Raw genomic sequence first — 17,147 nt, 5'->3', positions numbered from 1 at the left:
ATATTTTCTAATTTCCCTCAAGTCTTACTCTTTGACTCTTGGATGGTATAGAAGTGTGTGTTGTTTAATTTCCAAGTGTTTAGAGACTTTCTTGTTACCTTTCTGTTATTGATTTTAGTTTAATTTTGTTGTGCTTAAAGAATATACTTTGAAAAAAAAGGTAGAATGGTGGTTGCCTGGAGCTGATGAGAGAGAGAGAAAAAGGGAGTTGTTGTTCAATGGATGTACAGTTTCAGTTTTACAAAAGGTTCTGGGAGCTTAGTTTCACAACATGGTGCATATAGTTAAGACTACTATGCTATACTATACACTTACAATGGTTAACATGGTAATTTTATGTTATGTGTTTTCTACCACAATTTTTAGAAAGATCTCTAGATGTACACAGGTTAACATACACTGTAGATTATGATGCTAGAGTTCCCAACCATCCCACTTTGTCTTAGACTTTCCCAGATTTATTTTTAAGACACAAACTTATAAATACTTTTACATTGAAAAAAACAAACTTAATATTTGTTGTTGTTGGTCAGTCGTTAAGTCATGGCTCTTTGCAACCCCATGAACTGCAGCACACCAGGCTTCTCTGTCCTTCACCATCTCCCGGAGCTTGCTCAAACTCATGATCATTGAGTCAGTGATGCCATCCAATCATCTCATCCTCTGTTGTCCCCTTCTTCTCCTGCCTTCAATCTTTCCCAGCATCAGGGTCTTTTCCAATGACTCTGCTCTTTGCATCAGACAGCCAAGTATTAGATCTTCAGCTTCAGTATCAGTCCTTCCAATGAATATTCAAGGTTGATTTCCTTCAGGATTGACTGGTTTGATCTCCTTGCAGTCCAAGGGACTCTCAAGAGTCTTCTCAGTTCAAAAACATCAATTCTTCGGCATTCAGCTTTCCTTATGGTCCAACTCTCACATCTGTACATGACTACTGGAAAAACCATAGCTTTGATTAGACGGACCTTTGTCAGCAAAGTAATGTCTCTGCTTTTGAATATGCTATCTAGGTTGGTCATAGCTTTTCTTCCAAAGAGCAAGAGTCTTTTAATTTCATGGCTGCAGTCACTATCTGCTGTGATTCTGGAGCCCAAGAAAATAAGTCTGTCACTGTTTCCACTGTTTCCCCATCTATTCGCCATGAAGTGATGAGAAAATTTATATGATTTCAGTTATTTTTAAATTTGTTAATACTTGCTTTTATGACCCAGAATACAGTCTACTTTTGTGAATATTCCAAATGCCGTTGAAAAGAATGTACATTCTTCTGTTGTTGGGTAAAATATTCTATAAATGTCAATCAGACCCAATTTGTCGATGGTATTTTCTGGGGCTTCCCTGGTGACTCAGGCAGTAAATAATCTGCCTGACATGGAGGAGACCTGGGTTCAATCCCTGGGTCAGGAAGATCCCCTGGAGAAGGGAATGGCAATCTACTCCATTATTCTTGCCTGGAGAGTTCCATGGATGGAGGAGTGACTAAGACTTTGACTTTCACTTTCATTTTTCAGTTCTTCTGTATCCTTGCTGATTTTCTGCCTACTAATTCTATTGACTACTGAGAGGTGTATTGAAGTCTTCAACTGTAATTTTGAATGTGTCTGTTCTTTCAATCTGTCAGTTTTTGCATTATGTATTCTGAAGTTCTGTCTTTCTTACACTCTGAGTAAGGTGCATACACATTAAAAATTGTTATGTCATCTTGGTGACCTGACCCTCCTATCATTATGTGGGGGTCTCTCTTTATCCCACCCTGTTAATTTTCTCTGCTTTGATGTCTACTTAATGGACTTCCCAGGTGGCTCAGACGGTAAAGCATCTGTCTACAATGTGGGAGACCTGGGTTCGATCCCTGGGTTGGGAAGATCCCCTGGAGAAGGAAATGGCAATCCACTCCAGTACTATTGCCTGGAAAATCCCATGGACAGAGGAGCCTTGTAGGCTACAGTCCATGGGGTTGCAAAGAGTCAGACACAACTAAGCAAATGAGTCAGTCATATCTTGTCTGAAAGTCTACTTTTTATTTGGATCAGTGTTTTCATAATATACCTTTTCCCATCCTTTTATTATTAACTTATTTGTGTAATATTTGAAATGTAGGCAGTATATATTTGGGTCCTTTTTTTTAATCCAGTCTGACAATCTCTGTTTCTTAATTGGTATATTTAGACCATTTTAATTTAATGTATTTATTGATATATGATATATTTAGATATAAGTCTACCATTTTGTTATTTTCTATTTGTTCCTTCTGGTTTTTATTTCTTTGATTTCCTGTTTATGTCTTATTTGGGGTTCTTTGAACATTTTTGGCATCCTTTTTAAATTTCCCTATTGTGTTTTCTCTATATCTCTTTGTATCTTTTTTAATGGCTGCTGTAGAAATTATAGTATCATCTTTACCTTTTTCAATCTATTTGGAATCAGTATCTTTTATTTTTAAATTGGATTTTTAAAAAGCTGTTTATTTGGATTTTTTAGTCACACTGCATGGCATGCATGGTATTGGTTCCCCAACGAGGGATTGAACCCTTCCCCCCTTTGCTGAAAGTTTGGAGCCCCAACCATTTATCACATTAAGTGAAATGTAGAAACCTTACCATCACATAGGCCCCTTTCCTCTCTTTGGTTTATTTTGTAGTTGTCTTATGCTGTACTTCTATATACATCAATAACTCTACCAGACAATGTTATAATATTTAGTTTCAGTTCACCTAGGATATTCTCAAGGGCTCAAAAGGAGAAGAATAGTCTTTTATATTTATCCAGATATTTATCATTTCTGTAATTTCTTCATTTCTAATGTTTCAAGTCTCATTTGTTCCCCCCAGATCTCATTTAGATCTCATTTTCCTTTTGCCTGAGAAAATTATTTCAGTAATCCTTTAGAGCAGATTCACTGGCAATAGATTTCCCTAGCTTTCTTTAATCTGAAAATATCTTTATTTCACCTTCTATACTTTACCTATACTTCCTGAGGTATATTTTTGTAGGCTGCCAATGTCTGGGCTGACAGTCCATTTTTTTCATCAATTTTAAAATGTTTCACTTTATTCTGGTTTCCATGGTTTCTGATGAGAAATGCACAGTCATTGAATTATTATTTCCCTACAAACAATACTTAGTTTCTCTTATTGATTTCCCAGATTTTTTCTTTGTGTTTAGTTTACCACAATTTGATTATAATGTGACTAGGTATGGATTTCTTTGAGTTTAGCTTCTTTGAGATCCTCTGGACTTCTTGAATCTGCAGGTTTGTGGATCTCACCAAATTTGGAACATTTTCAGCCATTTCTTCAAATGTTTTGTCTGCATGATACTTTCTCCTTTCCTTCTGGAATTTCAGTGACACAAATGTTAGAGATTTCATTGTTTTGTTACCCCTAAAGTTCTGTTCTTTAGATTTTTCCTTTGGACTTTTCAGATTGCATAGTCTTTGTTTGGTCCCTTGAAGTTCTCTGACTCTTTATTCTACTATTGAGCCCGTTCAGTGAGTTATTTTGTTTCTGTCGCTGTATTTTTCAGCTCTACAATTTTTCAATTATTTTTTAACATCTTGTGTCTTTTCTGAGATTTTCTGTCTTTACATGTATTTCAAAGTAGTTTGTCTTTACTTTTTGGAGCATTGTGTGATAGCTTCCTTAAAGTCTTTGTCAGATGATTCCAATATCTGTGTCATCTCAGAGTTGATATCTATTAATTGCATTGTACAATCTGATGAGATTTTCCTGATTTTCATATGCCTAGTAATTTTGAATTGTATTCTGGACACTTTAGTATTATGAGACACTGAGTCTTTAAATTCTGTGGAGAATGTTGATATTTTTATCAGATAATCAGCCCACTGGGGTTCAGGTTCTGGGAATTGTGATTCCTTGGTCAGCTCAGTTTTCAAAGCCTTTTTAATGCTATTTGCTTCTGTCTTATGTGTGACACACAGTGGCCAGTCTGAAACTTGGGTGGTGCTCAATCCATAGTTTAGTCCTCAAAGTTTTGTTTTTTTTTTAATTTTTTTTTTTTTTATTAGTTGGAGGCTAATACTTAGTCCTCAAAGTTTAAGTGTGCAGATTCATGCATGGGCTCAGGGGTGTACCCAGGAGTTCATAAGCAAATTTAAGGGTCACTTTCCCGAGCTTTTTCCTCTCCATAATACCCCTGGTGCTTTCCAGATCTCTAAGGATCCTTTCTTTTGTCCTCCAGACAGAAAACTTGGGCTTTACTTAACTCACTATGTGCTACACTTCCAGCAGATGTCCCCATCTGGGGTCAAGTGGTGGGAGGGTAGAGCTCGAGGTGTTCACCCCCATCCTCTCGAGCTACAGCTCCTTCAACTGAAGAAAGTTCCCCTCTGTGTTTTAGTTTGTTGCCACCACCATAGGACTGTTTGGGGCTTGCGCATAATAGAGTGAAGAAAAAGAAAGAAAAGGAGAAATAAGAAAAACAGAATTTCTACCCTCTCTCAGAGTATTAGGACACCCCTTTTCAGCATCTCAAACCAGAACTGGAGGATTCCTCCTAGAGCTCTTAGTTGACAGCAGTGCCCACTGCTGAATTTCAGGCTGCTTTGAGTTCAAACCAGTGAAGAGCCAAGGGGAAGATACTGGTAAACTCAGTATTAATTGGGAGATACTTCAAATTCTGGTCTTCTTCCCCACACCACCTGCTACTGTTTACTTTTCAAAGTCCTCAAATAGTTGTTCCAGGCATTCCATCCAGGTTTTATAACTGCATTCCGTGGTAGACACAAAATGGAGTGCTTATTCCATCTTACCAAGAACTAGAACTCCCAATACAGATTTTTGAGTAGGAGGATTAAGATGCTCAAAATTCAGATTTAGAAAAACTGTGGCAGAATTGAATATGATGGATTAGAAGGAACGAGATGGGAGGCCCATTAGGAATCTACTGTAGTAAGAACTTAAACTAGTGGGACAAAATTGACGATGCAGAAAAACAGTGTTGGGGAGGGGGCGCTTAGCAGAGCAAGAGAACTCATTTCACACTTATTATCTCCTTATGGAATACATTAATTCAGCATTATTGTCCCAGTGATATAACCCATGGGGAGTTGCTAATCTGGAAGGTCAGAGCTGGAACTGACCTTAGAGATCACCTAGTTCACTCAATTTCTTAAACAGCTTCATTGATATATGATCTACATGCCATACAGTTCACTTGTTTTAAGTGTAGAGTTCAATGCAGCTTGATATATTTACAGAATTATGCAACCATCACCATAATGTAATTTTAGAAAAGCTTCATCACTCCAAAAAGAAACCTTAAACCCAGTAGCAGCCACTCTTATCCCCTACCCACATCCCACTAGGAGTCCCCTTCTCCTCACCTCAGTTCAGTTCAGTCAGTCAGTCATGTCCAACTCTTTGTGACCTCATGGACGCCAGGCCTCCCTGTCCATCACCAACTCCAAGAGTTTACTCAAACTCATGTCCATTGAGTCAGTGATACCATCCAACCATCTCATCCTGTCGTCCCCTTCTCTTCCTGCCTTCAATCTTTCCCAGCATCAGTGTCTTTTCCAATGAGTCAGCTCTTTGCATCAGGTGGCCTTAATATGGGAGCTTCAGCTTCAGCATCAGTCCTTCCAATGAATATTCAGGACTGATTTCCTTTAGGATGGACTGGTTGGATCTCCTTGCAGTCCAAGGGACTCTCAAAAGTCTTCTCCAAAACCACAGTTCAAAAGCATCAGTTCTTCAGTGCTCAGCTTTCTTTATGGTCCAACTCTCGCATCCATACATGACTATTGGAGAAACCATAGCTTTGACTACACAGACCTTTGCTGACAAAGTAATGTCTCTGCTTTTTAATATGGTGTCTAGGTTGGTCATAGCTTCTCTTCCAAGGAACAAGTGTCTTTTAATTTCATGGCAGCCATCAGCATCTGCAATGATTTTGGAGCCCAAGAGAATAGTCTTTCACTGTTTCCATTGTTTCCCCATCTATTAGCCATGAAGTGATGGGACCGGATGCCTTGATCTTATTTTTTGAATGTTGAGTTTTAAGCCAGCTTTTTCACTGTCCTCTTTCACTTTGATCAAGAGACTCTTTAGTTCCTCTTCGCTTTCTGCCATAAGGGTAGTGTCATCTGTATATCTAAGGTTATTGATGTTTCTCCCGGCAATCTTGATTCCAGCTTGTGCTTCATCCAGCCTGATGTTTCACATGATGTACTCTGCATATAAGTTAAATAAGCAGGGTGATGATATACAGCCTTGATGTACTTCTTTCCCAATTTTGAACCAGGCCATTGTTCTATATCTGGTTCTGCTGCTTCTTGACCTTTATACAGATTTCTCAGGAGGCAGGTAAGGTGGTCTGGTGTTCCCATTTCTTTAAAAATTTTACACAGTTTGTTGTGATCCACACAGTCAAAGGCTTTAGTGTAGTCAATGAAGCAGCAGTAGATGTTTTTCTGAAATTCTCTTGCTTTTTCTTTGATCCAATGGCAACATCAAATGTATTTTCTTTCTCTACAGATTTGGTTATTCTGGACATTTTTTAATAAATGGAATCATAAAATATGTTGTCTTTTGTGAATAGCTTCATTCACTTAGTATGTTTTCATATTTCACCCATGTAGTAGCATGTGTCAGTATCTCACTCCTTTTTATTGTTGAATAACATCTTATTGTATAGATAGACCACAGTTTATTTATCTGTCCACCAATTGGTGAACATTAGGGCTGTTTTCATTTTTTGACTATAATGATTAATGCTCCTATAAATATTTGTGTATGATTTTTTTGTGTGGACCTTTCAATTTGGAGTTGCTGGGTCAGATGGTAGTTCGGTGTTTAACATTTTGAGGAAATGCTTGTTTTCCTTAGCAGCTGTGCTATTTACATTCTCACTAGCAATGTGTGAGTGTTCTCAACACCCTGATTTACCAAGAGAGGCAGAGTAACTTTCCAGGCTCACAAAACAGATTGGTGGGATTAAAACCCATGCCTCTTAACTCATAAACCTATGATAATAAGTGACAGAAACTAGAATAGAAACCCCAGTGGACTTAGAAAACCTACCAGTTGAAAATTTTCTGCTACTTTAGGAAAAGAGGTCAATTTTTATAACAGTGTAAGTCCCCTTTTCAAATACATTATGAGTTTTTCCTTTAAGATATTTTCAAATCTATTATTAAAGGTACATTAATAGATTATTTTACAAATTATTGTAGTCACTGTTCTTTGTTCAGATTTTCTCCAAAGTTTATTGCTATTATGGCCGCTCACCCTAGACCATCATGATCCTTAGAATCATGGATCATGAGAGCTGATCATCTGGCCCAGCCCCCTCTTGTTACAAATGAAGAAACTGCTGGACATGGTCCTAAGGATCTCAGTGAACACTGGTACCATGTTAGGACATGCTGGGGGACTCTACATCCTCCCCTGAAGTGTTCTAAATGGATCACCCACTGTTCTCTGCTCCTCTGCCTTTTACTCCAGGTGCAACATCAGTTACTTAGAAGAATGGCTTAAAGATAAGAATTTACAGAACAACTTGGCCAAGGAAACTTTGGAGCCTCTCTCACAGGCAGCATGGTTGCTTCAGGTGAAGAAGACCACTGACAGTGATGCCAAGGAGATCTACGAACGCTGTACCTCCTTGTCTGCCGTGCAGGTAATCGGGTTTGTGTAGTGTCTCCCTGATCGTCACCAGCAGATCATGTGACTGGCATCCTCTTTCCTGGCTTAGCTGGCATGGGGTGCATTTGCATCTCTCTGTGCTCTTTGGGGAGCATACATATCTCCATGGCCCACCCACTTACCTAACAAGCATTTATTAAATACTGACTCTAGACCTTGAAAACCTAAAAGCACGTATGGTACATTCCCTGCCCACAAAACCACAGATGTGTGTGTGTGGGGAGAGGATGTAGGAGTGGAGAAGGAGTCTGGAAATGGGGAATTATCTCACAGTCATCTAATTAAATGATGTCCTTGCTCCCATCTATGCTCTTCTCAGCTTGTTTTCTCTTTTCTTGGGGAAAAAATAACACATGGTTCCTAGAGCCAAATTACAGTATTAAGGAACCACTTGTGGTTCCCAACTGTTCCCAGACGACTGGAACCATCATTTCATGGACAAAGTTATCCTTTTCGTGGCCTTATACCATCTTATGCATTGTTTGCAGATCATAAAGATTCTTAATTCATACACACCTATAGATGACTTTGAAAAAAGAGTGACTCCATCCTTCGTTCGCAAAGTGCAGGTGAGATGCTTAAGCTGTGCCTTTTAATTTTTAGTATGAGAAAGTGATATATAATTACCACTGTAGAAGTTCAGAATTAAAGTACATGTACCAAATTTACAAAGGAAAGGCACACAGGAAAAGTGGCAGAAATCTTCCCTGTCAAATGCCCCGTTTTCAGAACCCATCTTAGCCCTGGTGGGAAAGGACTGAAAGCACCAAATCCATGGCTCGCAGTCTACATTCCTTCAGCATGTCTTGTTTCCCATCAGTCTTTGCGTATAGACAAGGGAGCAGAGGCTGAATGGAAACAGAGGACCTATGTACTCATTTTTTCTTATTTTAATCCCTGAAGTTTCTTTCCCAATGCCTTAGGGCAGCAGTTCTCAAAGTTTCATTCAAGAGTCTTTGGTGAGGTGGGGAGGAGTGGATCCTTGAGATAATTTCAGAGTCTGCAAAGTCTTCCTTTTTCCAAATATATACCTGTGTGAGGCAGACTTTTCTTCACACGCTTCAACCAGAATAGCAAATCACTACAGGTGAATGCAGAAGCAGATACAAGATTCCGCCTGTCATATTAAGTCAGTCATTAAAAAGATTTACAAAATTATAAAAAACAATACTACTTCTCAGTAGTTTTTTTTTTATTTTCTTTCAAATTTGATTTATTTTTCAATAAAAATATGTTAATATGTCTTGGGCTTTTCTTGTTATTTTAATGAATTAATAAGTATTTTAAATTATTGCTTTATTACTAATATGATAAATATCCATGGCTCTAACCACATGCACAAAAGCTGTTTGGGGTCCTCAGTATTTTAAGATTTTAAAGGGGTCCTGAGACCAAAAGGTTTGCAAACCACTGAACTAAAAATAATTATGAATGCAATAAAAATTTAATACTGAGCTCCACTCATGAGCTGAGAATTATGCCATGAGAATAGGTAAGAATAGAAATTAGATCGATTTACAGTCAGCCCATCCTGGGGGAAATTAACTTCTGAAGTGAAAAAGAGCAAGTAAGTCTTCACGAGAGCTGGCCTGGAAGACCCAAATAGACCATTTCACCTTGTGCTGTGCTGTTGAAAAACTCTTGTGTGTGTTATCTCACATGATTTTGAAAGGAGTTTTTCACTGTTGTGTTTTCCTTACTCTTGACTTCCAGACAGCAACACAGCAGAGTGCACTAGTTTCCTTATTCATTTTCCCCCTGGTTCTCATTTCAGGCTCTCCTAAACAGCCGAGAGGATTCATCACACCTGATGTTGGACACCAAATACCTCTTTCAAGTCACATTTCCTTTCACTCCCTCTCCACATGCTCTGGAAATGATCCAAATCCCCAGCAGTTTTAAGCTTGGCTTTCTCAATAGGTTATAGCAGGAGAAAAGAGCATAAGTGCACTTTTCTTTCGGAAGCTCAGTGAAGCTCAAATAAGAGGGATGTGGCTTACACCTGATTGGAACTGGAGATGCTTTGGAATGTGATTTAATGAAGAAAATAAGAATTCTCCCAAATGGGCCACATCTCCTCTTGCTCATGGTGATGGTGCTGCCGCTGTCATCTTGTAAGAATTAACACACACCAGTTGAGGTTGGAAAGGCCACGTCTACCTTTGGAATCTCTGCCAAATTTTACTAGAATTCCTGCAATACTCATATTTTCTGCCTGGTGCCTCTATCTTGTGACAAGGGTCCACCCAGTGGGAGTGAGACTCTCGGGACACAGCTTATCCTGTTTTCTAAGGTTCATGTGAAGCCCAGATATTTATGAAGCCACAAATGGGTTCCAGGATTGTCTTTCAAATAATCCCATTCGACCATGACCCATCAGAAATTCTCTCACCCTCACACTTGCTTGATGAGGGTGGGGTGCTTCACCAACTCTTCTTACTAAAGACACTTCTGCATTAAAAAATATTTATTTCAGGCCCCTCTAATTTTTAAGAGAATATTCACTTTAATTCAATCTGAAATAAATCATGAAGTATTTTATGTAAATATTCATTTAAAACTAATATATCATTCAAGTCTAACTCCCACATCATTTAACATCTCCTCCAAAAGAACATGTCATTGAATTTTCTCTGCCAACATATTTGCCATAACTTTTCATTGTTTAATATCTTTCATACAATGACTTAAAAAAAATAGTTTGAAAAGGCAACCTAAATGATTTTTTCTGTCTTATCAGCATTCAAATATGTTTTAAGATTTCCTCATAAAAAATAACTGAAAAATTATGTCAGTTCCTTCTTTTGAAAAATCTCCCAAGTTTTGTGGGAACTGACTATTCCTTGTTCCCCCAGGCTTCCTTATTTCTTCCTTTCAGAGCATAAAACATAACTTGATAAGCACTCCTAGCCTGTGGATTCAGTGCTCTTCCATACCTCCCCAAAGTCACAGGCCATGGCTGTGATTCTGTAATATGGGCATATATCTTAGGAGTAGAAATAATATATGATGATGAATCAACATCACCCTTCCAATATGTAATAACATCTTCATATCATAAATGATTTAATTTAGTTCACTCAGATATATTGTATATGAAGAAATGAGAAGTAGAACTTTGTAACATTTTAATCAATAAAATTACCACATGATCTGGGTCAAATTCTCTTATTTGCCAGGAGATTACATTTTTCCTAAGTGCACAAGGTTTATGCTTTTCTTTAAGGGTCATACTTAAAGATGCTGGAAACGTTACAGATTCATAATACCTCATAAAATATATATAAAATTTTTTAGCGAGGAAGTAAATATGCCCTCCTCGGCTGTGTCTCCATTTAGCTCCCAGACTGTGCCAGCATTAGGGGCTACTTGGCAGAGAGTTGGCTGGGTTTTGATTCACACAGATTGCCTTCTTTGTGCCCCTTCCAGGTCTCCCCTACACCACAAAGAGCCCATCACTCTTCCTTTTCGGCTCCCATAACTCATGCGTCCTGTCTTATAGCACCCATCATGGGCTATAGGACAGTAACACTGGCTGTTCCTCTGCTACCCTGTGAGCTCCTGGAGAAAAGCTCATCTCAATGCTAGCAAGTGGAACTTCAGGAGCAGAGTCCTACTGGAGGCGGCAGGGTTTGTAGGGGGTCAGTCTTGGGAAAGAGTAGTTATTGTTTGAAGACATGGGGACCTGCAGAGCCTGAAAAGCGTACGCATGGAGAAAGGGGCAAGGGAGCACTCACCGCACTGTCTTGATCCGTTCTACAAAGCCAAAGGTGGCAAGGGTGGCCAAAACCATGAGGTACTGATGGGGTGAGGACTGTGAAAAGGCAGGAGCTGCTGCTAACCTTCAGTAACAGGTAAATGTCGGGGTCACTCAGTGAAGCAGGGCGTGAATTCATGGGGGTAAACCTGCCAAACTCTGCTTCCTGCAGAGAGCAGAGAACTGAGCTCTAAAAACTGGTCCACGATGGAGAAGGAAATGGCAACCCACTCCAGTGTTCTTGCCTGGAGAATCCCAGGGACAGGGGAGCCTGGTGGGCTGCCGTCTCTGGGGTCGCACAGAGTAAAAAAAAAAAAAAAAAAAAAAAACTGGTCCACGGGGTTCCTAAGGGAACCTGGCGGTATGGATGGTCAGAAGGCCTAAAGCGTGAGTGAGTGATGCAACCTGCAGCACCTGCCCCAGCTGTGAACACAGAGCCGGAGGTGGGAAGGAAGAGAGCCGCTGAGCTGTAAAGTCCAGATAAGGAGATTAGTTAGACGGATGCAGTTGCCTTAGCACCTTGAAGCTGCGGCTCTATCTTCTCCACATTCTGCTGATCGGTTTCAAGCGTTGACTCTCTGGAAGGTATGTATGTGTTAACATTAGAGTGCTCAGGCTTCCTTAAATGCTCAGAAAAGTGTTCAGATGTGTGCATACCAAGTTGTTGACAGGGGTCTTTCTGGGCAGTGAGAGTATAGGTAAAGGATGTTATGGTAGTTAATCTGTATGTTCTAATTTTTCCACATTTCACATGTATTTCTTCTGAAATAGGTGCTTTGTTTTCAAAATATATTTAGTATTGACAGGGGCAAATTAAGCATCTGTACAATTTAGTCAGTTTTTAAAATGACCCACATAACACTTCACATGTCAACGTAAATCTTGGAGTGCAGCGTATGGAATAGAAAGAGGTTTCTAACACTAAACATTACACAGTTTTAAAGCCTGTGAGACTCACCCATTCATTGCCATGTGTATCAGCAGTTTATTCTTTTTTATTAGATGAACATATCACAATTTATGTATCTATCTAAGTTGATGAATATTTGGGTTTTTCCAGCTTGGGGCTATTATGAATAAAACTATTATGACATTCTTATTCATGTTTTTTTTTTCTTTTTTGAGGATGTAAGTATTCATTTCTGTTGAGTATATATCAAGGAGTAAAATGATAGGTTTGCATAGCTTTAGTGGGTCCTATCAATCAGTTTTCCAGTGTGGTTGTACCAGTTTATTCTCTTACCAGCTGAAGTGGTCCAGTTCTCTACATTCTCACCCACACTTCATGCCATCAGTCTTTTTACTCTTAGGTGTTCTGGTGGGTAAATAGTGGATTCACACTGTGTTTTAACTTGCATTTCATTGGTACCTAATGATGTTGAGCACCTCTTTATCTGTTTATTGACCATATGAATATCTGCATTTGCTAAGTGTCCAAGTTTTTGCCCACCTAAAAATAATCTGTACTGAGATACAATTGCACACAACATAAAACTATTTTATAGCATATATTTCAGTGGTTTTTAGTATATTCACAAGCAAATTACATTATCTAACTCTAGAAAATTTCCGTCACCCCTAAAAAGAAACCCCATACTCATTAAACAGTCACTCCAACCCCCTACCTCCCACCTGTTGGCAACCTCTAATCTGCTTTCTGTCTCTGTGCACTTGCCTATGCTGGATGTATTGTATAAATGGAATCATAATTTGTGGCCTTTTGCATCTGACTTATTTCACTTAGCGTAAACTTTTCAAGGTTCATCTATGTTGTAGCACATCAGAACTTGATCCTTTTTTTAATTGCCAAATAAGAGTCTACTGTATGAACAGACCACATTTTCTTTATTCATTCCTCAGTTGATGGACATGTTAGTTGTTTCCACTTTGGCTTAAATGCTGCTACAGATATTCGTGTATAAATTTTTATGGGCACATATGTATTTGATGGTCTTGGAATATGCCCAGGTGTAAATCTGCTTGGTCATTTGGTAGCAACCATGTTTAACTTCTTGAGTAACTGCCAAGCTGTTTTCCACAGAGGCGGCAACATTTTACATTCCCACCAGCAGGGTATGAGGGTAATTTTGCCCATTTTTAATTGGGTCAATGAAGCACAATTTTAAAAGTGAAAACTGGGGGTACCCTATATATCCTACAGTAGGATGTTGGCTTATTAAACTGTGATACTCCATCACTCCATAGTATAACATAATACTAAAGCTATTACCAAAAAACAGATAGCTCTGTAAACAGTAACAGAATAAGTTAGGCAAAAAAGCAAGTGGCTAACAGTTCCATTTATATAACTAACAAGCTTTATCTATGGCATCAGAGAACTCTGGAAGAATAGCCTCCAAACTCAGGGAACTGAGTATAGGGCAGGTAATGGGAACTTTCACTTTTGACTTTCTATCCTTGGCACTGACTTTTTAAAATAATAATCATGGGGTAGTAGGTGATTTGGTAAATTTTTTTGGAACTGTATATTTAAGTGAAACATTTAAAAGAAATTTTGTGCTTGGCTTAGGGTTAGGTAACTCCTACTGCAGAGCAATCTCATGTCAGAATTTGTTAAAATGGGGTATTTTTTTTTTCTTGTCGAAGTGCCCACTGAAGCTTTTGCTCTAGCTGCGAAAAGTTCCCTCATCATAAAAATTATTATTTTCAATAAGTACAATAGACTACTAAAATTTAGCCCATGTTATAAAAACTAAGTGGAAAATACCAGGATGTAAAAATATAAAGAGTGCACACGAACAGTATAACCCCTGGTCCTAAAAATCTATTCCTGCATAGCTAAAATGTGAAATGGAGTCTCTCAGGGCAATGGGATTATGGGTGATTATTTTCTTCCTTATACCTTTCTGATTTTCCCAAATTTTCTACAATGAGCATGTGTAACATTTATAGTTTTAAAATGCTATAATCTTCCAAGTTTACTTTGTCACTTGCTCATGTTCAACCAACCACATCTAAAATGCTAGCTATACAATATGATTTATGGTTGATACAACTCAAGACGTGATCTCCATTTAAAAATTGGTGTTTTCCAAGAATATGCAATGACATGCAAAGATGAAAACACTATTAAGCTAAAAACTAAAGTTCAAAATTGCATATGGCATGTAATTCCAATTTTTTTTAATGTATACACATAGGTGCCTATGGAGATTCTAGAATAAAACATAAAATGCTAACAGAGGTCAGTTACTTGTTAGAACAAGGCATGTTGATGACAGATTTTCCCTCTTCATGTCCTTCTATTTCCAATTATGTATAATGAACACGTACCTCTCTTATAATGTGAAAAAAATATAAAATTCAGTATGGGAAAAGTCTCTATCCAGATTTGGAATATTGGCAATTTTTAAAAAATTTTATTGGTGTATAGTTAATTTATAATTTTGTATTAGTTTCAAGTGTACAGCAAAGCAAATCAGTTACACATATATCCATTCTTTTTTAGACTCTTTCCCCTATAGATCATTACAGAGTACTGAGTTCCCTGTGCTATATAGTAGGTACTTATTCATTATCTACATTATATACGGTAGTGTGTATATGTCGATCCCAATCTCCCGATGTATCCTTGCCCCTCATCCCCGGTAACCATAAGTATGTTTTCTACATCCATGGCTCTGCTTCTGTTTTATAAATAATTTTGTTTGTTCCTTTAAAAAAAAAAAGATTCCACATATAAGTGATATCATATGATATGTCTTTCTGTGTGGCAATTTTTCTACCTCTCTCTTTGTGGGAGTCGATCTCCCATAATTCCTAGTCATCCTTCTCTTCCTTCTGCACTTAGTTCCTCGGTTCCTCTCACCTTCCATTCCTGCAGCTACTACTCTGTCCAGAGCTTATTTCCTCTTCTCCAGTACCTGACAACAGTCTCTTAACCTAATTGATTTTCCTGCTGTACACTCTCTCTCTGACCTACTTGCAGAAGTGCAAATGCTGGAATAATCCACTTGAATGACGTCACTCCCAGCTGAAAACCCGTGGCTCACCTTCCTAATGCTATTACTTGGAGCACGACCTTGTGACTGGCCCCCTTGGCAGGTTTGGGCAGTGGCGGGGGTGGGGGAGGCGGGGGCAGCATTACCAGGCCCCCACCCCAGGCCAGCCCCTGGTGGCAGGCCCTTTCCCATTCTTTAACTCTTTTTGTGACAACGCAGAGCAGCTCGATGGTGCTGGCTCTGTGGTAAGGGTCGTGGAGTTCCTCTGCGTACAGATTCAGGCTCCATCACTGACCTTGCGCTTGTTAATCCCTCAGTATCTCCCTTGTGGTAACACAGATGTCCTGCTTCCCTCCCTGAGTGGCTGTGAGAGGTCAGGGCCAGCACTCCGCAGTGGTCGGTAGCTGATTCCCTTGGGATCCCTCGTCCTTGGGGAACTGCCTTCTACTCCTTTGTTCCTTAGAGACCTCAAGAATGCTGCAGCCACCTCTCGGCAGTGGGGGTGCACTTCAACTCCTGAGTTCCCTGGTCTCTCCCCAGCCCCATGGTGACCCCTGCATGGTAGACATCCCCCCAGTGGTGTCTCCACTGCCACCTGCCCCAAAATACATCCCTCTCAATTTGGACTCTGTTCAAGCGTTCAGGCCAGTGCCCCCAAAGCTCTTTACACTCACAGGATCTCTCCTTTGAACCTGACGTGGCCCTCTCTGGAACACGTATTAAGTTGGTGTGGCTATGATGGCTGTGCCTCCCACCTTCACCCCCTGGTCCTCAAACTCCAGCAGTGGCAGCCCGACCACTCAGCCTTCCAAACAGAAACCTAAGAGACGTCCTAGGCATCTCCCTCCCCTCTTCCCCAAATATCACCAAGTCCAGTTCCCTCTCCTTTGGAAGCACGGTCCAAATCCATCCCATGGCACTGCCTTAGTACAGGATTTCATCTCGTCTGAACGTGGCCGCAGACTCCTCTCTGCTTTTTCCTCATCTCCAGCCTCATCCCCACTCCCCTCCTTTTCCCTGCTGCCACGGCTTCTGCTGTTGTAGCCACTCAGAGGGCAGCGTAACGTCCACGGAGCACTCCCTATATTCCAGCCTTGCGCTAAATACTTCATGTGCTATCTCTCATAATTCCCCTGACACCCCCACGATGGCAGATTCTAAGATCCACATTTAACAGATGAGCAAAGATGCAGAGAGGTGAAGTCACTTGCCCAAGTAGTGGGGCCAGGATTGGGTCAGCCAGAACCCTACCCTTTAGCACAAATGCTTGTTTGCTCAAGGTTGCACTCCCTTCGGTGACCTGGGTGGACAGGCAGTGACCCCTGGATCTGTGACTGGCAAATGTTTCATTAAATGAGGTGTGTTCCTTACAGGGAACCAACACCACATTTACTTGGTTGGGGTCAGGCTCCAGGTTTTCTGACTCTTAATCTTTACTCCAAAACTTCATCTTGAGGGGAGAAATTTTTTTAAGTTTTAAATTACAGAATCCACTGCAAGGGGCTTCCCTGGTGACTCAGTGGTAAAGAATCCACCTGTCAATGCGGGAGATGTGGGTTTGATTCCTGGGTGGGGAAGATCCCCTGGAGGAGCTAATGATAACCCACTCCAGTATTCTTGCCTGGGAAATCCCATGACAGAGGAGCCTGGCAGGCTACAGTCCATGGGGTCACAAAAGAGTTGACACAACCTACAGACTAAACAACAACAACGATATTGTGAGGTCCCACAGGATTAAAATACTGTACTGCAAAAATCAAT

The 17,147-nt window shown here is 39.8% G+C and overlaps 1 protein-coding gene across 1 annotated transcript in view; it reads left to right on the top strand.

The window, feature by feature from the left end:
- Positions 1–10,825, top strand: part of MYO5C (myosin VC) — a 115,165-nt gene extending 104,340 nt beyond the window's left edge. The window contains exons 39-41 of the mRNA XM_043920792.1: positions 7,467–7,641; positions 8,156–8,236; positions 9,442–10,825. Of these exons, the coding sequence (XP_043776727.1) occupies positions 7,467–7,641; positions 8,156–8,236; positions 9,442–9,594 (409 nt within the window). The 3' untranslated portion in view covers positions 9,595–10,825. The remainder of the gene's footprint in view (positions 1–7,466; positions 7,642–8,155; positions 8,237–9,441) is intronic.
- The last annotated feature ends 6,322 nt before the right edge of the window (positions 10,826–17,147 follow it).

The sequence above is a fragment of the Cervus elaphus genome, chromosome 12 (assembly GCF_910594005.1).
Source record: "Cervus elaphus chromosome 12, mCerEla1.1, whole genome shotgun sequence".
Lineage (NCBI taxonomy): Eukaryota > Metazoa > Chordata > Mammalia > Artiodactyla > Cervidae > Cervus > Cervus elaphus.
Note: the sequence above shows the minus strand (reverse complement) of the source record. Positions and strands in the feature narration are given on the sequence as shown.